The sequence below is a fragment of the Triturus cristatus genome, chromosome 8 (assembly GCF_964204655.1).
Source record: "Triturus cristatus chromosome 8, aTriCri1.1, whole genome shotgun sequence".
Classification (NCBI taxonomy): Eukaryota; Metazoa; Chordata; class Amphibia; order Caudata; family Salamandridae; genus Triturus; species Triturus cristatus.
In genome coordinates, this window is record NC_140591.1 from 1,420,577,475 (window position 1) to 1,420,600,025 (window position 22,551).

The 22,551-nt window shown below is 43.0% G+C and overlaps 1 protein-coding gene across 13 annotated transcripts in view; it reads left to right on the forward strand.

Moving 5' to 3' along the window:
- The window catches only part of PICALM (phosphatidylinositol binding clathrin assembly protein), a 592,332-nt gene that overhangs the window by 178,479 nt on the left and 391,302 nt on the right, over window positions 1-22,551 (forward strand). For all 13 annotated transcript variants that reach the window (XM_085623164.1, XM_085623165.1, XM_085623155.1 and 10 more), the window contains exon 2: window positions 7,646-7,788. In XM_085623164.1, coding sequence (XP_085479290.1) covers window positions 7,646-7,788 — 143 coding nt within the window. The remainder of the gene's footprint in view (window positions 1-7,645; window positions 7,789-22,551) is intronic.

Sequence of the window (22,551 nt, forward strand, 5' to 3'; positions counted from 1 at the left end):
AAACCTACCTTAAAGCTTCTAACCAATGCTAACCATAACTTAGCTTTAACCCATTTTGTTTAGTTAATTTTGTGATCGTACACCTCTCTCTCTCTCTCTCTCTCTCTCTCTCTCTCTCTCTCTCTCTCTCTCTCTCTCTCTCTCTCTCTCTCTCTCTCTCTCTCTCTCTCTCTCTCTCTCTCTCTCTCTCTCTCTCTCTCTCTCTCTCTCTCTCTCTCTCTCTCTCTCTCTCTCTCTCTCTTATTTATATATATATATATATATATATATATATATATATATATATATATATATATTCACTGAAAAAACCATAGGTTTCACACATGTTATAGTTAGCGGAAATTTTACTGATAAAAAACCAATGAAATTCCCCCGTTATAGTTAGTGCAGGCAACTATAACTCACGCGACCGCAATCCTCTGCTGATGCTAATACTGTATTTAGACACTTATTTGCCCATGTCTTCTTCCATACATTTTTAGCTATACATATATTACAAATATTTTTTTTTCATAAAGACACATATGTCATCAGCAGAAGATTGCGGTCGCGTGAGTTATAGTTGCCTGCACTAACTATAACGGGGGAATTTCATTGGCTTTTTATCAGTAAAATTTCCGCTAACTATAACATGTGTGAAACCTATGGTTTTTTCAGTGAATTTGCAAGGTTTTTTAAATGCTAATTCCTAACTATAACGTGTGTGAAACCTATGGTTTTTTCAGTGAATTTGTACGTTTTTTTAAATGCTAAGTTACTTTACGCCATTCGTGGCGTGCGCGCCCACTTAACGCAGTTCGTTCCGTGCGCGCACAGTGAGCACGCGGTGCGCTTCGCGCACCGCACGCCCACTTTACGCAGTTAGTGCCGTGCACGCACGGTGGGCACGCGGTGCGCTACGCGCACCGCGTGCCCACGTTACGCTAGATGGGCCATGTACGCACGATGCGCTTCGCGCACCGTGCGCACATGGAGGACATATGATGTACTTCGTTTTGAAAGGTAATATTTTAATTTTTCGTATATTTTATAAGCCATGCACAAATGGTGCCCTTCGGGCACCATTTGCACACGGGGTGGAGAGAGTGTGGATAATTTTTTTTTTCATTATTTTTTTTTTTAATATTTAAGTTTATCTCATCTCTAATAAGCCATGCACAATTGGTGCACTGCGGGCACCAATAGCACACGGGGTGGAGAGAGTGTGGATAATTTTTTTTTTTTTTTAATTTTTAACCGTACGCGTACGGTAAGCGTAATCGGCGAAATTACCAAAAAAATAAAAATTCCGTTTTTGGCCTTGGGGGATCTTTGGGGACTCCCTCAACATGGCTATGTGTGTGGGAGCTGTCTAAACAGCCCCTTTACATGTTTTTGGGCTTTATATTTTAAAAATCACTCTCAGTGCGAGAGAGAAAATGGCGGCCGCCGCTTCCTGGTTTCGGCAGATTCGAATGTTTACTAAGATCTAAGAGCCAATCAGAATCGCGCTCGCGCACGCCACCGTACGCGTACGGTAAGCGTACCGTAAGCGCACCGTAAGCTGGCTCAGATATATATATTGATTTAAAGGCTATTTTCTCAGAATCTACTGAACAGATTTACACCAAACCTACAAAAGGCACTTCCTTGACCTGAGGACTACCTCTCTGCCAAATTTCTAGTAATTCTGTTCAGCCGTTCGGGCTGTAGCCCTGTCTAAAGGTCCTATGGAAAAATGCATGGGAAAAACGCGTTTTGGGACCCCCCTTTTATCTCAGCCCCCGCTTGACGAATCCCCCCGAGACTTTCAGGGTAGGAGCGGAGCGTAGCGCCCCACCTATTTTGAAAAATTCGCGAGGATTCGTCGACCGGCGCCAAAGTTATTCAAAATAGAATGTTGCGGATTTCCTATGGAAAAGTGGTCCTAACTATAACTACCTACTGGCGACCGCCAGTAGGTAATATATATATATATATATATATTTTTTTTTTTTTTATATGTGTATATATAGAAAGAGTGAGCGTATGTGATCACAAAATTAACTTAACAAAATAGGTTAAAGCTAAGTTATGGTTAGCTTTGGTTAGAAGCTTTAAGGTATGTTTAAAACCTCTTTAATCTTTAAATTATTGTTTGATTTATATATATATATATGTGTGTGTGTGTGTGTGTGTGTGTGTGTATATATATATATGTGTCAAACAATAATTTAAACATAGTAATTTTGGACTAGAAGTCACTAGAGTTTAACAATGCTGTTAAGCTGCCAGCTGGTTGCAGACCTCCAGATGGGTATTTTCATAGTAATGACTTTATGCTTCATCGTTGGAAGTGATTGTACTTTCAAGGGGCAGTTGGGAGACGTGTTATTGTTTTTTTCCATGAAGCCTTATATTGCTTTATCAAGTTAGTGGTGCTTATGAACCACGAATCTTAGACAGGAGAGCAGAGGAGTGCTGTGCCTAGCAATATGTGTTTTTTTATCCAGCGTTTCGTCCACTGCATTTATTTGCAAATGTTTATTGCAATCTCTCCGGCACTTGTGTGGTATAAATATCGCACCCAAAATATCCATTCCGTGTGTGATTACATTTTGGTATACGTTTTCGAAAAGTATGTGTAGTAGACCCGCATAGCAATGCATAATGCAAATTAGTGTAATAACAGCCATAGACATAACACAGCACATTATTGTGAGAATAAACATATTCGTCCATGCCTACTTTCGGTCATATATTGTGTGTCTGACGCTTGTGTTGTACTGATGGAAATAGTCGGTTTTAAGTGCTCTCTAGAATTCCAGGTAATTGCAGATTAATTTTATTTGGCAGGGAAAGATTGTATCGTACGCAGACAATACTCTGCTGCTTTTTACCTGTGCGAAGGGCACCGAGTTTGATGGTCATGCAATAAATACCTGTCTCTCTGAAGTCTTCTCGTGGTTGAAGGATAACCAAATGAAATGTAATCCTGACGAATCCGAGATTATCTTCTTTGGCCACCGCCCCTGTGAGATCTGGCATAACTGGTGGCCGCGGGATCTATCCCCCCCTGGGTCGTCAGTGACAGTGGTTAAGAACCTCGGAGTCTAGATGGACTCCTCGCTTTCTATGAAATCCCAAATTCAGTCTGTGGCAGGGACTTGTTTCGGGATTCTAAGAATGATGAGGAACTTCTTACCTTTTGCTTTCTGTCTCTCACAGAAGAATCATAGTCCAGGCTTTGGTTACCTTGCGTCTGGACTATGCGAATTCTTTATATTTGGGCCAAGCTATTTGATCTCCCGTCTGCAGGTGATTCAAAATGCGGCGGCTAGGGCCATTTTCCTGGTCCCCTCCAGCACTCTGACAACTCCGCTCTTGTCCTCTTTGCACTGGCTGCCGGTCCAGAAGAGAATTTATTTTAAAGCCATGGTTCTTGTGTTTAAAGCTTTTAATCAGATTGGAGCTCCTTACTTAAGACATAGGTTCCCCCGCTATGTCCCTCAACGTACTCTGAGATCCTTGTCTCAACTCCTGACTTCTGTGCCGAAAATTGCACTTGGGCGGGTCGGTGGTCGCTCTTTTCAGGCAGTTGCCTCCGGCCTATGGAACAACCTCCCCCTGCCTCTCCGTCAGGCCCTGGATCTGCTTGCCTTTAGAAAAATGCTCAAGACCTGGTTATTCCAACATTAGATCGGCCCAACTAGCATCTTATCGCCTGGTACTCTGGTTCATCTTTCTGTTGTTCGGGTGCGTGTTCTTCTTTTAGCGCCGGGACACTCTTCAGAGTAGCCGCACGCTTTATAAATACCCGACATAACATAACATAATGTTCCATAGAAGGAACTTCCGTATGTTAGTGGCTTTTTGAAATATGGGGATTTGCCGAAGATTAGTTGGCCTTATTTGGGGATGCTATAACTGCGTGGCCTTATTTATAGCTATGTGTGAATTTCTTTTTTGGTGGTTGGAGAGAGCTCCAATCCCATGTATTGCTTGATGGTAGCTGGCACTTAGTGATGTAGGCCACGTTCTGGGGTGTAACAAAGGTCCCTCGCAGACCCCGTGGTGTTGGGGGGACATAGGATTACCCATACTGGAGGGACCCCTCCAGCATGTCTTGCAGGGCGGGCCCCTCATGTTTTGTTACGCCACTGGCCACGTTATTGGAAAACCCACCAAATGCATTCCATCGTGAAGAATCTGTGTTCAGAGACTTGATTTACTTGTGGTGTTATTAAGAGATTTGAGTCCCTAATCATTCACTGGTTTCTTAATTCAACTAAGTGCGTTGGTGTTGGTCTTAGCCCTTCAGGTCAGACGGTTGTAGTGATAGTTGGTCCATCTGCCACATGCATGTCTCTTTTTGTGAGGCATTTAACTTGAAGTGACTAGCTATCGTCCAGTCATCTGTTGGTAGTAGGTGTTCGCTGATAGAGCATAAGTCAAGATAAGATGAATTTCAATTCTTTAACATGATTGTTTTTTATCTGCATAGTTACAGTAATTGAGGTTAAATAACAAAATCAGATCATAATGCAGGCGAAGGTAACCAATGAAGTCTTGGGCTGTGGATTTGCACGTATGAACCAAATACATGTCTAATACAAGACTTGGCCTCATGGACAGATAAGGTGACAGGTAATAGGTGACAGAAGAACAAGAAAAATGAAAATATGAAGTATTATTCTGATTTTGATGAGAGGAGGGACTTTGGCATACGACAAATTTAAGTGCAGTCTGCAGAGGTGAGTTTTTTGTCTTTCCGGTTATCAGACGGAGAGGGGACAGTCAATCGCTTTTGGACTCGCTTACAGTTTCAGTGCTTCCACATTAAGTATTTACTTACCAGGATTTTATTGAGGAGTGAGATACATATACGGCGCAGTTCTTTTTTTCCAGAGACTATCAATGTGTATGCTTATAGTGCACAAGGACACGCCGATTTTTTGCGCTGAGATTCAGGCAGCACGATTCCGTGCACAAGTAAGATTTCTGATGCATGCTGGATCTTGTGGTATGCTGCACCCCGTATCAGAAAGACATTTCATTTTTATAAAATTAGAAGCACTGGTAGCAAGGGTTTTGTTTTTTCTCTTCCCTTTTTTTTTAGTTATTACGGTGTATTTTGGGTACTCAAACAAGGAGCGGCACTGTATCGTTCGTATCTGAGCACATGGCTCTAAGCACATACTGGTGGTGTGCTGAATATTTACAATGCATGATGACTGATTTGCAGAGTTGGTTTACTACACTGTTCCGGGCATTTCTCTCTTTCATGCCATTGATAGAACTAGATTATTTTAGAAACGAGTCACGTTCCTTACAATGTGGTAATTGGCATATTATTGGGTTTACAGCTACCCCTGAAGAAGGGTGGAATAACCCAAAATGCATTGGTAATTACACAAAAGTCATGATTTGCCATTCTGTTAATAACTTTAGGAATGTATTCAAAGCCAATAATAATGTGATGCAATATTGTTGGAATATTATGTACTGACAAGGGTATAAAAATGTGTTCATGTGTATTACAAAAGAAAGCTTCTTGAAACCAATCAAAAATAACATTTGTACTATTTTTTTTATTTGCCTAATGCATTGAATATATTGTAGTCCACTGGCTCATTTCGTAGTGCGCTTCATTTCTAGTTTATTTTAGGGGTGGTTGGCCTGAGGCGAGCATGCTGAAACTTGGAACGTGGGGAACAGGGTTCATATCACTAGCTACAGATGTTGTGCTACATGTTTAGCTGCTGTGATAATACACAGCTACTTTCAAAACATTAACATGTCAAACAAATACCCCTACCAACCCTTCAAAAAACAATATTGTGCTTATAAGGTCCCAAAGGCGAGACCTTTTGGCTATGCCAATGCTTGTTTTTTCATGGGCGCAGTTAGGAAGAGTCTACTGTTGTAGCATCATGGTGTAACGTCCACCAAATGTAAGATGACTTGCATCATCCATTTTAGCTTCTTGCTGTATGTTGGATGTGTTCCAGGCAAAAAATGGGTTCTGTCCCTTCCATAATAATTTTCTAGGTCATTCCACTTAGTCTTCACATCCTACTGAACACAATAATTCGTTCCCTTGCTTTTCTCCCTCGATGACAAATCCAAGTGGAATATGGAGTAAGAAGGGTGCCCAACATGATATTCTCATCAGTAGCTTAAAGACAGAATGGGGATTAGTGTGCCTTTTTTTCTGAAGTTGAATCTTTCCTCAAAAACTGAACAGACAAAGCTACCTTGAGAGGCCACCTATTTCACTGCATTATATATATATATATATATATATATATATATATATATATATATATATATATCTACTCTTATCAATATTTTCTAGATCATGTGTTGATTTAATGAGAGTTAATGTGCTCCCGTGGGCAGGGTCGTACTGCATCAACAAGTCAAACCCAGTAGATGTGATCATAGTGGAAACTAGATATCTTTACAGAATGTCGTTGCTCCTGTTATTTGGACTCTAGCCTTCTGAAAACACCTAATTTAAAAAAGATAATGTCCAGTGACCGATTCTCTTCTTCTGAACTCTGGATTTAGAATTCTATTACTGCCTTAGGAAGAGGATTAAAATGCCTCACCCTCCAGAAATATCTTGCGTAATATCCTGTGTGTACTGCTTTGCGGACCATTCTCTAAATGGTTTCCACAGTGGAATTCACTGTAGTCAGTTAAACCTTTGACTTCTTGCTGTGTTGTTTTGCAGATCCTTGTGTTTGCAATGTATTTTCTCTATTTTTTAGTTTAAGTTTTGTAAATGACAATTGTGTGTTTCTCAGAAGCATAATTTGTAAATAATCATGCTGTACACAGTGATGTTTTGGGACAAGAGCTGTTGATTTTGTATTTTCTTGTGTCTCTTCATGGGTTTCTCTGTGAAGCCGTAGGAGCCTGCTCTGTACTTAACAAAATCACAGATCTATTTAAGACTTTTGGAAATGATCATGCTGCCTAAGAATGTATAATAAATACAAGTAGATAATTACTCTAATTGTACTGTGTTGTACAGAATTTTGCAGCTTCTGTGGATTAAATTACAATTGATAACCAAACGTAATTGCTTTTTTATAAAAAGAGCTGACTTCTGTAAAATTAAGCCGACATAGGCAATCGAGCAGTGCGGCATCAATTGTAGAATTTGTGTAGTAACTTGGAAACTCAGCTCCCGGGAACAGCCCTATAGTCCTTCACTGGGACTCCTCAACAAACCATAAAAGTATAATGGCTTCGAAGTGCCAGCAGCCTGAATTGATCGAGCAATCAAAAGGCATAATTCTTTTCTGATGGTGCGCCAGACAGTTAAACGGTCCATTCACTGGGCAAAATGTAGCCGCCTTAGATTTAAGAAGAAGTTTATATACTTTTTTTTTTTTAGAAAAGTTCCTCTTTCCCAGACAAGGAACTTCGCTTGAAGTTAATACTTTTTTATAGTTACATCATCCTGTCTCATGCCCACAAACTTATCAATGTGACTACAGTATCTTTCTTTTAGCCTGCACCTGTTTGCAAAAAATATAAATAATTCAGTATCCTTTAATTTGTGGGTAAAGAACACAATATTTGCAGTTTTCACTGCATTTGTTTATTAGTAAATGTTTGACTGAATTTACATGTTCACAACTAAAACGTAAAACTCCATTTGTTTCTATTTCAGATTTAATCCAGTGCACAAATGAGATGAATGTAAATATCCCACAGCTCGCCGACTCCTTATTTGAAAGAACGACAAACAGTAGCTGGGTGGTGGTTTTCAAGTCCCTCATCACAACCCACCATTTGATGGTATATGGAAACGAGGTAAAACCGCTTTTTATTGACGTAAAATAATAGAAATGCTGAGATGAGTTTTTGCATTTTCTTCAGCTGTATCTGTATTGTGCGTTTATAGTATTTAAACTGATAGACCTGGGGCTCACTGCTTACAGTGCAAATTCGTCATGAAATGTAAACGAAGTTAGCTGTGCTTCTGAATGCTGCCCCAAGTACCTTGATCCCATATCTGGAAGGCATCCTGCTGTCCTGCTCGGGTTTTGAAGAACTTTATTTTTATGTTTGAACGAGTCTACGTTTATGATTCGATAAAACGTATTAGAATTTGGGTTTATTATTTATGGCACCTACAAGGACTATGTTTTCTAAAGACGTTTCTCATAGACAAAAAATTGATATTGGCTATTCATTTTCGTAGGTTGCAAAGTGATAACATTTACGAGGTATAGCAAGAAAAATGACTTGCCTGCAATTGTAGCTCTCTAATCTGGTCATCTTGTATAGTCTTGTTTGGTAAAATGTCCTCGTCATAGAGGAAGTTAATGGCCATGAATTGGGCTGTATTGTTACTTGAACTTGGTCTTAAAACTGATGAAAGATCACCAGGAGCACACTAACAGGGTTCTGATTAAAGTGACCCGCGGGTAGGCGCTGTATTCTCAATGAGCCTGTGAACCTGATAACTTACTCTTGATAGTATATAGCTTTAACTTGAGATCATAAATATAAGTTGAGTCTCTAGATCTTAAATCAAACCCAGTGGTCCACATGGTTTGTTTTAAGTCGAGAACCTTTTCAGATTGATTTCCATAGGTTGCTTTCATTCGAGCCAGAAAATAATAGTTGTGAGACTGATGTCCCTTTTTGTAGCTTCATGCGAAAATCATTAAAAATGCTCAAACCAGCCCCACTCTGCAGCAGGCTGTGATTAGGACCCGGCCACTGGAGCATGGTTGTGCCATAACAATTCATCCTGCTCTGAAAGCAGCTCCCTAGCCTGCTGCCCACTCGATGAATATCAGAGGAGCACAATGACCGGCTAGGTTTTCCATCTGTGTTTCCCTTGTTCTGCTTGTCTTTTGGTTCTTCTCCAGACCCTCATCCCTATATGGTCATTTTGTGTTTCCTCGTGCCTGAGCTTGTGGGTCCATACCTTTGTACAGGAACATTCTAGTAATGACTGTTGAGGAAGTTGTTCAGGAGATTAGCCCAGCCAGATGCCGGCATGTCGCTTCATATTTCATTCATAAAACTACGTTTCCACTTTGTTCCTGTGTTTAGCACCTAAAAACAAACCCAAGAGGGCATTTTTCAGGTTTGGTCTAATGTAGGCATAGAGTTTACAATGAACTACACCGTCAGTTTCATCTCCTTTTGATATCTAAAAAGGAGTGCAAAATGCTTGTTTAGTGTGAGATCTTGGACTGGTCATCAGGAGGCCCGTTCCATAAAAACTGTTTTGTATTCTAGTTGTGGGAGCCAGTGGACAGGAATTACAGAAAGCAGTTATTCTTTGGATGTGATAAAAAAGGTCCAATGGCCCAATAAAAAATCAGTTTCGCCCATTTAATCCCCAAAGATTTTTAAATATGACTACCTAATTTTGAACTTTTACTGTGAGTGTGTCTCACTGAGTCTCACTCACTGGAAAATCTATGGAAATGGACTGAGAGAGCTAACCGCTGGTGTTAACGTTTTAAGATAAGGCCAGTGCTGCGCTACTAAGGTAAGAGGAGCCAGACTGGTAATACGCGAACACCTGAGTACATGTGTGTGTGGACAACGCATGTGAGACTACCGTCTAGCACAGCTGTGCATCTGCGCATAGGTAGCTTGTCGCAGAAGGGGCCCTACAGGGATTTGTGCTTACCTGGTGTAGGTTTGGTTTTCTAATGTGAGTGGGCATTCATAGTGTACATCTGCAATGATTGGTGAAAATCTACATGCTCTAATGATTTACCCTTTAAAGGCAAATTCGGTGCAACAGCTCAGTTTCACCATACATAGACCTAACTGTACTCCTTAATACACTTGAAGAATTGACCTATTTCCCTGGCTTAGCTCATAAGCAGATTCTGGGCCTTTGTCCCCTCCCCGCTGAGCCAATTCAATTACTCTACTGGCTAGCAGAAGGATCAAAGGCCTCTCCACACAATAGAACCATTAATTTTGAATGTGCTTGGCCCAGTTCCTGGGAAATAAAGAAGTGGGGATAAAATCACGAAGGCCAGATCGCCGGAGCCAAATACTGGAGAGGGACCCTTTAAAATGTTGGTGGAAAGGGATCAGGAAGCTGTGTCAGTTGGGGGTGAGGCTGAGGCTCCCCCAAAAAAAGGTCTTTCCATTGACCACCCCAAGCCGCCACGATAAAATGTCCCAAAAGGCGGTGCACGAGGCTTGGGGCAGGGGTGGAGTGATGATGTGGCACCCTAGAATTGGACAGAGGTGCCTGCCATCCAGAACTTTCCACGCCTACTTGTAAACCCCTCCACAAGTGAGTGACTGTTAAGAACTCACTGGACATAGGAAAGAGAATGGCGAAAGAATGCACTGCTGGAAGGAGAAGTCACCAGACTCCACTGAGAAGAGGGACTTTAACTCACACTAGCACCCAGAGACTGGGAGTGTTTATCCATGGCCAGTGGCACTGGCCTCTTTATCCCTCTGAGGGACAGTATAGGGGTGGACCTGCATGGGGAGACCCTGGAGTAGACCCAATCATCCTTCTTAGGTTTTGACCCATGTCCGTGGCCCATTTATCTCTCACTCTAGTCTGGCTGATATTTCTTGGCATCACTGTGGAATACATTAAAGTTCTCTATCTAGAGGGGAGAACTTTGGATAACAGAAGGGACCATAATTTCCACTCTTTAGGTTCCGCCAGGTGTGCCCTTTATCTCTCCCATACTGAGCTACGTATATGATATAGGTATATATCTAATGCAGTGCAGGGCCCCAGTTTCTTGTAGTCCTACAGCATAATCAATGCCCCTGCCTTGTACATATTGCCCATGGTCTGAAGTGATCTGCCAGCCAGGCGTTTCCTAACTACTGGCTCACATACTACCTGTATGCAGGATTAGCCAGTAGAGGCATCATCAGGGAATATACTTCCTCCACTGCCATTAGCCTCTGCCGTCTCACCCATGCTCATACCATACACTCCACAGTGTTTATCTCTCTTGTAGCTCTAATGGGTGGCATCATCAGTACTGCGTTTACCGGTATGGGGGCCACCAATCCTCATTCCATGTCTGCTGTGTGTTATGTATCCAATGGTGTGTGTACTGCGCCTGGCCTATTAGATAGTAAATTTCAAGTGATGATTTAGAAGCAGCAATTGTAGCATCTTCAGTTCACCCTAGCCGCTTTTTCTGTCCAAGTTAACTTCAACATCAGGGAGTTTAATGAGTGGAAGTACTGACAGATCAGCGGAAGTGCTAATTTCTGGAAGAGAGACCGTAATTGTGGGAGAACTACCAGTTTCTTATGCCATTCCTCCCTGCCGTGATTGTGGAAGAACTATCATTTTCATTATTCCATAGATATTGGTAGTTTGTGTAATTTATCTATATGTGTAGTTAGTTTATCTATACACATTCTTTAGTTGGCTCTATATAAAGTAGCTATAGCTTGGTGGTCTTGTATGCCCACATACCTCACTGGTTCTTCGCTCCAGACCAGTGGATAGTCTAATGTTATGGCCCTAGTGGACTCAGTTACTGGGATCATCACAGATTTATCCTAAATTATACTTCATCCTGCCCATCTCTCAAATTGTATTACTTTTCTAATAATGTGATTTAACGTGTTGGCTGGTTCATTGACCAGCAATAAAATGCCATCAGCATAAAAGCAACAGAAAGATTCTCCACCTGCAGAATTTAACACTTCATTCGCTATGCTGTTCTTGGAGGATTCTCGCTAGAGGCTCCACCGCCAGGGCGAATAGTATCCGGGAGAGTGGACATCCCTGCCTTGTCCCATGCTTTATTGTATTGTCTCGGACAGTGCCCCATTCACTTTGATCCTAGCCGATGGTTGCTTGTATAGTACTATAACCCATTTTACTGGGTCTTTACCCAGTCCCATATGTTCCAACATAATGATGAGAATGGACCCTTCTATAGAAACAAAGGCCTTAGCCGCATCCAAGAACACTGCTGCAGCCTTGATTTCAGGGCGTATTTGCTGAGTAATTTCGAGCAACGTTTTTAAGTTATCTGCCATAGACCATCCCAGGATCGACCCAGACAAGTCCGGCAGGATTAGTCTATGAAGCAAGGGCAGCAGTCTAGTTGCTATAATTTTAGCTAGTATCTTATTACCAATGCTTAAGTAGAATAGCGGCCGATATGATTCACATTTCTCAGATGGTTTGCCCGGTTTTAAAAGAATAGTCATCCACCGCTTCTTACATCGTTGACATAGGGATCCCGTCACCAGCACCTCCTCATACACTGCCAGCAGCACCGGACCAGCTCCTAAATGAATTATTTAAAAACATTCACCTGTAAGGCCATCACTCCGAGGTGCCTTGTTATTCTTTAGTGTTTTAATAGCACCCTGTACCTCCGCCAATGTGAGCGGCACACACAAGGTCTCACTTCCAGTGCCCTCTACCCATGCTGGTGTCATTCTCTCTAGAAATTGATTAATGTCGGCGGCATTTTGTGCTGTCCAGATTTATAGAGTCTTGTGTAGTAGTCTGTAAATTCCTGCATGAGTGCATCAGTCTGTGGCTTGATGGTACCATTTGCTGCCTCTATTGAGGTTATTGTGGGCATTGTCCATCGTGGTCTAGTAAGCCTGGCAAACGTATGTCTGGGTCTATCACCCTCCTCATATGATCTTGCCACTGCATATTTGTTTAGGAATTTCAGCTCTCTATCTACCTTGTCTCTATATCCCTGTATTTTTGTATGTTGTAAGCTTTCAGGGGTACCCTGCTCATATTGTGCTCCTTCCCAGTTTTGGGTCTTGGTCTCTAGCAGGGCTAATGCATTTCAGATTGATTTTAGTATGCCATTTCGCTTGGCCATATGCTATGAGTGTCTACTGACCCTGGGTCTTCTTTGAAATAGTTAGCGATAATCTGTTTTATCTCTGATCTCAACACTGTGTCCAGCAAAATGGTAAAGTGAAGGCTCTACACGCCTCGTGTATATCTTTGGTCCAGTATTGTCAGTGTGAGCAGGAGAGGGTAATGATCTGTGTATGTATGTGCCAGATGTCTCACACCTGTTGTCCATCCGGCAATGTTGGTCGATCCCAACCAGTAATGTAACCTAGATGCTGACCCAGAAGCAGATGTGTAGTATGTATAACTTTGCTCTAGTGGGTTTCGCATTCTCCAGAAATCTAGCAACAGCAGGTCCTTCATTCTACCATGGATTGCCTTCCTTGCCTTAGGATGAACTCTTTCCCCTATCCCCAATGCTGCCTAATGTGGGGTGTAATGTGATGCTATGCTCTCCGCCCTATAGCAACACCGGGTGGGCTGCTTGTTGTGCTTTTGGAGCAAGTTGTGAAAGAATTAAGGGTCATCTTAATTGGGGTCATATGAATTCATTATTGTCACTGTGTGTATATAAACGGCCTTGTATAATTATATATCTGCCTTCCAGATCCACTGTGCCTAATTAGTGTGTGTATTGTAGGCCCTTACATATCAATAGTGCGAAACCTATGATGTATGCCAAGTATGAGGTGAAGAATATATGCACACTCCAATTTTTAGCTTTCATATGTTCTCGAGTGTCGACCAGGTTTGTCTTCTGTAGACATAGTATTTCGATCGCGTGTAGCGTACGCTAGAACTTGGCAGGTTTTTTTTGTGATTGTTTAGACCCATGACATTCCAGGTAAGTAATCTGATTATCTGTTCTCTTTTTACTTGTGTCATACTCCACAGGGATGCCAATGGGTTTTGTGCATGTGAATTTCTCATGTGGTACAACATCTGATAACATTCTGTATTCTACAGTAGGAACAGTGACCATGTTATCCCTTCCCCCATCCACACTGAATTTCAACTTTCCAAGGACTTGCCCAACATCTCTTGCAACAAAGCTCACCAGAAAAACATCACACAAACAGAACTGTTGTCTTAACTTCCCCATCCTGGCAGACATAGCTAGCGATGAGCAGTTAGAGGCATTAATGTTCCTTGCTGCTTGTCAGTTACACTACATTCGCCCCCCCTCCCCCCACCCCCATGGAAAGTCGAAAGGTCACAGAATTATCATCAGCATTGTTTGGTTCTATCTTGTGCCACGACACCCCCAGTTCCCACCGGAATGTATTCAAATAGCATGTCTCTTTCATACAAGTCATAAAATGCGATCATCATCAAGTCATATAGCCATCCAGTTCATAGTAATAAAGCCTTACCCTCTGATTCATCTGGTGTTTACCTTTTATTGTCTATTCATTCTACATCACTCATAGTATTTTGTGAGGACATTTCCTGTGTTTTATTCCTTCAGGGTTGTTTAGGGGCATGTTTGTTCATGCATTCTGATGCCACCTGTGGCTCGTTGAAGATCTGAACCCTTTCATCCCATGTGAATCTCAGCCATGCTGGGTAGATCATGGAGTAGCCTAAGTTTAGGTCGCTAAGCTTTTTACTTGATGTTCACAGACTTCCACCAGGCATCGTGTACAGACATGGTGAAATCTGAGTAGACCAATATCTTGTTGCCAGTATAATGCAAGTCTCCCTTTTCTCTGGCGAGTTATAGGAGTCTGTCCCGGTCTCAATAACACACCAGTTTGGGGATGATTGGTCTCTCCAGGTATTGGTCGCATAGCAAGCGAATGGTACTCCAACTCCACCATGTACATATGAGACAAGTTCTCCTGGCCAAACAGCGAGGCCAACATATTTTCTATATAATCAGGCTTCTAAGTCTTCTTTGTGGAGTTTTAGGCTCTCAATTGCACATGCCATTTATTTCTGAGCCTTGGAAATCTTGCTATTGTTGCCTTCTATCTATGAAATCCTTTACTCTGCAGCATTAAACCCGCCTGCATGCTTGTCTAACCTCGTTCATTTCATTAAGCCGACTTGTGAGGGCATCAACTTTCTAATCTATGGATGCCAGATTGTTGCACATTTCCAGCAATAGGGATTGAGTGTCCATCTCCTCCACATCTATCTCAGTCACCTCTGTGGCACATATAGCTTCCCCCTGCGAGTTCTTATCTTGTGGTTTGGAGCTTTTCTTGGCCTCAAACTGAAGCTACGATTGCTTTTGATCCATTTTCTTCATTGCAGTGCCAGGTGGTAAGCGGTGGACATCAGCTATGTATCTAACGCAGTGGCTCCCACTCTTACACTCATCAACATCTAATTTTCTCCCGTTATAAACTGACTGCTCCCATTTGCTTACTCCAGGCTTTTGTTCCAAACATTGTTCTCATCCGATTGCTCCCATCATAACAGTATTGCTAGATGCATGTTGCCACCAAGCAAGTCTCAGTATTACTTCAGTGGTGCAAAGAAGGTGCCACTTAAGGGGGTCTATAGTGACATATCTAGGGGGGTTCACTTACCGCAGCTACGTGGCGATCTTGGCGAGCCAGGCCTCACCTGACCCCATGGCACCCAGTGTGTTATCCTATCATCTAGTCACGCTGCAGGTGGCATGTCTGTGAGCCGATATCACATAAGGGCCCGCATGCCGACTGTGTCACCGGGATAAGCCTCTCTGGCACTTACAAAGACCCCAGAATAGCCACATTCACTCTTCGGAGGGCACGCCAGCGTACACCACAACCCTATCTCTGGCTTGGGACGTGCCCGCGGCAACATGCTATTAGTTGTCAACGGCGAGTGTCAGCAGCGTGTAGGGGTCCGTCACGGGTATTTCAGCTGTGCCGCGTCTCCAGTGCCTCTGCCAGATCCAGCCATTTCCAAAAGTTCGCACAGGGCCTGCCTCCATTTTTGCGTCGCAAGGCAGTTTCCGTTTCCATCGCCATAGGCCCCAAAGGCCACGATCCCAGGTGCTCTTCCTCTAGGTCTTAATCGGTGTTGCCCACAGTGCGGCACCAGTTTCAGCCGATCGCAGAGTTGCCCACAGCGCCGCACCAGTTTCAGCCAATCGCAGAGCTCCAGGGATTCCCACGCCCAACGCAGTGATGCTTTCGTTTATATGTAGGCTTTAAATGGGCATCATAGCAGCGATTATTAGGTGGCTGCAGGAGCTCTCCCGGCTCTCCAGCGCCACTCACCATGTGAAGCACCCTTATTTTATACGGCCCAGTTGCGCACTATGAGAACGTTAAATAGAAATCACTCTCATGTCGCTGTATCACAGGATGAGACCATATGGTTGGCCTCTTGTAAGATTCTTGAGGCAAGTGATAATCCCAGAGATGGTACAGTTCAGTAGTTTATACTAATATGAGAAGAATAAAAACACACCCATGCATAAGGTCCCTGCAGATCGTTACTTTGTAAGACAAATCTTTTCACGCACAATTTCATTTTGTAAACAGACAGCAAGAATGTGTGTTTGTAGATAGGATCATGTGCTCGCACCCTCACCCCAGAAGCTGGGCAAGTTAGGGAAATCTTCTGTGTTAGAATCGGGAGTAATTCAAGGAGGGTTAGGTAATGCAGTGGAACATGTAAACTACAGTGTGTTATTGAAAGGGGGCATTGCGTGGCCTCTTTGTTTATTATGTAGTTATTGAGGAACTATGTATAGTGTTACATAAGCGCCTTGCATTTCTGTGGAGCAATTGGATGACAGCAGAAATTTCAAGAGCTGGTTCTGCGTACTTGGAATCTAACCGATTGTGAGACTAATCCTTCAGCCTATATTCTTCTGTTGGTTTCTCTTTGAGGTAGGCTTTTAGTCACAGAAAAATGCGATCACTTACTTTTTCAGGATATTTCTGTCCTGTAGGTGGTTGAGTTCGACACTTGTGCTGGTTTGTAGGCATCTCCAAAGCTCAGTACTGCCTCTGTGTTTTTGTTGCTGTTTGTACCCTAGTAGGCCGATCAGATTACAAGTGTCTGATTGAATATTCCTGTGTTATTTAGCACAGTGCATTATCATTTTCCAGGCCTGTGCTTCTCCAAGCCTTTTTTGTGTGGCATAGAATGATGAATTTATTTCTTGATCCCTCTGGGAGCTAGTGATCTCCTTTTTGAAAGTTCATGTACCATATAGACTGAAGGTTCAGGTTCTTTCTAGCCAGTAGATTCTGAACACACTGTATTCTGTCCTTTAGTTAATTGGGTCAGCCGGAGTAGGCGACAATGCGCAAATCAAATCACCCCATCACAAGGGCTTACTTAGGTCCACACCGCTCAATATTGACTGTAAAGACGCACAGACATTTTTTAAAGCATAGCTAGCTGGAAATATAAACGTTTATAACGGCATTGATATGTGGAGCAAATGTGCGGAGTCGGTCAAAGAGGACAACCTGATTTCATTTGTTCTTAAATGTGGTCCTGGACTACCCAGGGGTGAGTCAAACAAGATACTTTTAGGCCTGGCGCTGCCCAACCCAGTACTAGGATTTCAGTTTTATGTCTGCCCATGCAGAGTAATGTAAAACTAGTGGTGGATGTGGTCAAGGAATTGGGTGGTGATTTGTTGCCTGGGTCATTCTCCAGACATATGTGAATGTGGGTGCTGTCCACCTACATTTAGATATGCATGTGCTTCTTTCCAATCACCTGCTCCAGCAGACACGTGCAGATGTTGAATATTGGGGATGAGAAAGTGGAACGCTGTGGTGCATTTCATGTCAATTTCGCTGAGAATACCACAGAATCAACGGCCACCTCCTGACTTCAGTCATTGCGAAAAGATTCAGTTCTTTTTAAGACCCTTTTGGTCGCCCCGTGTATTATTCTAGTCTTTCCAGCTGAATACAATGATCCATGGTCTGGTGTGCCTCTAAAAAGGTCTCAGTATCAGAGCCGTCCTCCACCAGGGTGGTTAGGGGTACATTTATGACATGAATATTACATTACAGGTCATGCTTGTACTGTAGCTGGAAAAAAGTAGGCTAGCGTTATTGACCGTATCCTATAAAGCAGAGGCCCATCAGTTCCTTTTCTCTGGTAATTAGAGCGCTCTAGTGTTCTCTATTCTTTCCATCATCTACAGTTTTTCGTTCTACACAGTGCATCCCATTACTAAAATTCTCAATTTGCCTCCTGCTTGCAGAACGAGAATGTGTGTATTTTGGTCTCCTGAGATGTAGCCTGGTTTTCTAATGCCTTCAATATTTGATCCTTGATCGTGAGCCTGGAAATAAAGATTTGATGATGAATTAAAGATGTGATGACAGCCTCGCTTATGTATCACTTTCTAAAAATGTTTTACAGTGGGAATAACACAGGTGGCCAGCTCTAATAGATTATGGAAAGGATTCCTGTTAAGATGGAAGGAGTGACGCATTCCACCTCAGAGTGAAGTGGAGGGGGCAGGGTACATGTATACACCATTCAGTGCACCAGCCCTTACTGTGATGGCTGACCTGGTCAACGCAACCATAACCTCACAGTCTAGCACCGATTAAATATAACGCCTTTCACTCCATATGGCGATGTCCTCTTGCTCTAGTGCCTAGAAGCAATTGATTTTTACTGTGTAAAATAAATATAAACCTATTCCCAGATGTGGGCCCCATGCTCATTCTGCCCTGAACTCATGTTGCACTTCAATGAGGAGGCTCAAGTAGGAGGAAACCTGTTGGAAGCTCCCTGTGTCCAGTCTAAAGGGACCTGGCCTGGCAGTGTACTGGACTGTTGCCCTAAGTGCAACTTGTATGCCCAGAGATGGTCCTAGACTCACCGTGCAATAGGACTCAGTCTGCATCGCATGGAGTAGGTCCAAATAGGCAGATATTCTGGGTCCACTTGTGTTCCTAACTGGAGGAGACCCGGGCTGTCATTTCCGATTGGCATGCTCCAACTGGAGCAGGACTAATAATGATCGGTACTGAACTGGCCTCTGTCTAGAAGGGCACTGTGTTTGGAAAACGAAGGACTGGATTGTGGCTCGAGCAATTTGCAGTTGCTGAGATTAACTAAGGCATTCCTTCCATCACTTCTTCTCTGTTCCTGTTTCTCTTTTAACCACGTGTGACATGGTCATGCCATCTTGATGGTGGTTTATTAATTTGATGGGGGTTTAGTAAATATGCCTTTATTCCCCTTTCAGAAGCAGTTGATGATAAGAAGCTGCAAAGGGTTATCAGCATTGGTATTTGGCATATTGAGCTATTGACCAACCTCCTGGCCATACTTTGTTGTCTATTTATGCCAACGTTTTTGAGCAGTAGTGGTGTCCCTGCCCTTTGCAAAAACTCAGGCACCACCGAGGCTAATGTCGCTCTAATCATCATCATCATAGTCTTTATTCGAATTAAAAGTAATTCATACAAGACACAAACAAAACACAGTTATAAAATATCACAATCACTTGATAATATAAAATCTTTCCAATAAATAGATACAATTTGTAAATAAGAGAGATATTAAACATTGCAGCAGACAAGATGATGTACAATACACATCAATAATAAGAGCAGTGATTAAAACGGGGATAACAAACTAATGGTAGCGAAATTATAGCAGAATTTAAGGCCCTACCTATGTGCCTTCTCAGTGCGCTGAAGGGCTTTAAGTCTGAGAGACCATGCCCACCCCAGGTATTTGGCTAAGACTATTGAATGGACTGGTAAAGTGCTTGTATGTAGGATTCTAATAGCTACGGCAGAACTCCTTGTGCCCAGTAATTTACATAGAGGAGAGAGCCAATGACGTCTAGGAGTAGCGTATACAGGGCAAACAAACAGAAAGTGGGCGATTGTTTCTTCTTTGGCACCACAAACAGGGCAGGAACATGTGCTTGCACCAAACCACCCGCTAGTTAGGGCCCTGAGTGGAAGGGAACCTGCTCTAAGTTGAAAATAGAGTTTCCTATCCCTTGGCAAGGTGATCAGATCCCAAAAAGGTTCTAAAAGAGGTGTGACCTTTGCCTCTAAAAAACGGCTGGTCATCGTGGAGGAAGTAGAAGCGCCCCACACCCTGTGAGTTACCTGTTCCCAGTATAATGTTTTCAATAGCTTTTTGGCAGGAAACTCAGCAACAACTGGATCGTTCCATAGGCCTACCAACCCCAGAGCTTTTAAAGATTCGCGGAGGTTCCTTAGCCACCCTATCTTATGGAACTTGTCAACCTGAATTACGTCCATGATACCCATTGCGTAAGATCGGAGCTCAGGTGTAGTCCATAGTCTCCTCCAGTATAAAACCGGACGGAGATTGGCCAGGTCCTTAATGGCCTTTCTACCTAGATCGTAATGCAATGGGACCATTGGCGTACTTTGTGGTAAGCCAGTAATGTAGCGAAAAAATTTATTTTCAACGGCTGTTAGGGATGTTAAAGCATCAAAACCCCAGAGCTCTGCCCCATACAGGACTGAGTTTAGGGCCTTTGCCTCATATACTAGTAACGCTGGTTTGACCGGTTTAGTAAGGGATTTTTTATGCTCTTTGACCAGCATTCCCGTAATCTGGGTGAGTTTCAACGTGGACAATTCTAAATGTCTGTTCCACCGATTACTGTGGGACACATGAATGCCCAAGTAGGTGAAGTTTGTTACCTCCTCCAGAATTTGGCCGTTCATTATGAGCTTACCAGTTCTATAACTTGGGTGTGGGTTGAATGTCATAAGCTTAGTCTTTGACACATTGACCTCCAAGCCATGATCTTTGCAAAAGTTTTCAAAAATTGACAGAGCCCTTTGCATGCCGCACGGGGTTTTAGACACTATAAGGGTGTCGTCGGCAAACATTAATATTGGTATAGGGGCTCCTGCCAACTTGGGAGCGTCGGTGTTAGCTTGAAGCATATAATCAACTACTCCGTTAATATACAAAGAAAAAAGTGTTGGGGCCATGGCGCATCCTTGACGCACACCTCGCTCAACAGGAAACTCGGGGGTTGTTTCCCCCGGGCCGCCCCATTGTATTTTTGCGAAGTTAGGCTCATGCAGTCTCCTGATTAGAGTCAAGAGCTCCAGGGGTAAACCGAGCTTTTCGAGAACTCTCCAGAGTTGCTCTCGGGGGACAAGGTCAAAGGCAGCTCTTAGATCAACAAAAGTGACGTAGAGACTGCCTTTGCCTAGTTCGACAACCTTCCAGAGCAATTGCTTGAAGCGGAACACCTGATCCACGGTGCTGGTGAATTTGCGAAAGCCCGTTTGGAGACTAGAAAGGATCTTGTTAGCTTCGATCCAAATGAGTACCTCACTCAGTACCATCCTCCCAATGACTTTTTGGATTGTGTCGATTAGGCTGATGGGCCTGTAATTCCCTGGGAGGGTTTTATCACCCTTTTTTTATATATTGGGATTATGATAGCACCCCCCCAGGATTTAGGTACTGGGGCACCTTCAGCCACAGCGTTCGCAATTAGAGTGATGTACTTGCTCCAGGAAGCTTTGTTGTCAAGGAAAAGATCAGATGGAACACCGTCCAAGCCAGGGGCCCGCCCTGCGGCTACACAAGACAAAGCGGCTAAAACGTCATTAGAACTAAAGGGCCAGGACTAATGTCGTTCTCATCTTCCATTGAGACTCTCAGTATACACATAACTGACAACCGTCCTGGCCGTACATCCATTTTGTTCACCTAGTTTGGCTGATGTTTGTAGTTGTAGTACAGTGATGTAACAGAATAGGTTTGTTGGATTTTCCAATGTCTACAAGATTATTTTGCTTCAGTGATTGAAGTTAGTTCTCAATACCTTACAGTACATAGGCTTCGCCCAAGTCCTTGGGCCTTTCCTTGGCCCCCGTCAACCCCAGTCCCCCTTTCGCTCCTTCCATGGCCACTGAAGTGGTTTACAGCCATGTCTAGACCAGCCCAGCCACCATGGCCCGCAAGCTTTGCAGCCCCTGCATGGCCGAGGACGCAGCACCCACAGACCCTGGGGGGTCAGGCAGCCTGAGGTTGGCCCAGTGCACCCCCTCAAGGCAGCCTCCAAGCCTCTTTATTTTGCCCTCTGATGGGTTTGATCTGTATGGTATGTTTGGTATGGTAGACTAGATACGGTAGATAGGTTAGGTGGGATAGGTTATTGAGGTAGATATGTACGATAGTTGGGTAGGAATCCTTGGTTGGGTGTGGTAGTTTAGGTATGGTAGATGTGTATGGTAGGTTAAGTATGGTGGGTATGGTAGGTAAGACATTGTATGTATGGTAAGTTGTTATGGGATTTTTGGTTGGTAGCATAGGTAAGGTATGGTAAGTTTTATGTATGGTAATTTTAGCACGGTACTAAGGTAAGAATTGTAGGTAGACATGGTAGGCTAGTTATGACAAGTAGGTTAGATTGGGTAGTCCAGGCTTTCCATAAACTGCTTGTATGAGATAAAGAAAAGTGCACTTTTCAGATGTAAAATTCTTCTCCATGCATTGTAGTAAGAGCAGAAGGGTACACACAACAGCGTAAGATACGTGAAATACTCCCTCAGGCGAAGCCAAAGCCTCCTTTGTGTTTGTTGAAGTATTGGTAACAGTAGGTCTATAACTGAGGAATAGCTGTCTGTAGTCAGACCTAAAAGTGAATCGAAAAGTCATTGCTGCAATGCTTGAATCAATCTGAAGCCACATTAGAGTCCATTCTCTCTTTGTTCACTGTACCATTTATAGACCAGGAGCAGAGTCCCGGGTAGAGAGCTTGTGTTCTGCCAGAGGGTATACAGACTTTTTATAAATTCAGCACCCAAACAACTCGGGCACAAGGTGAA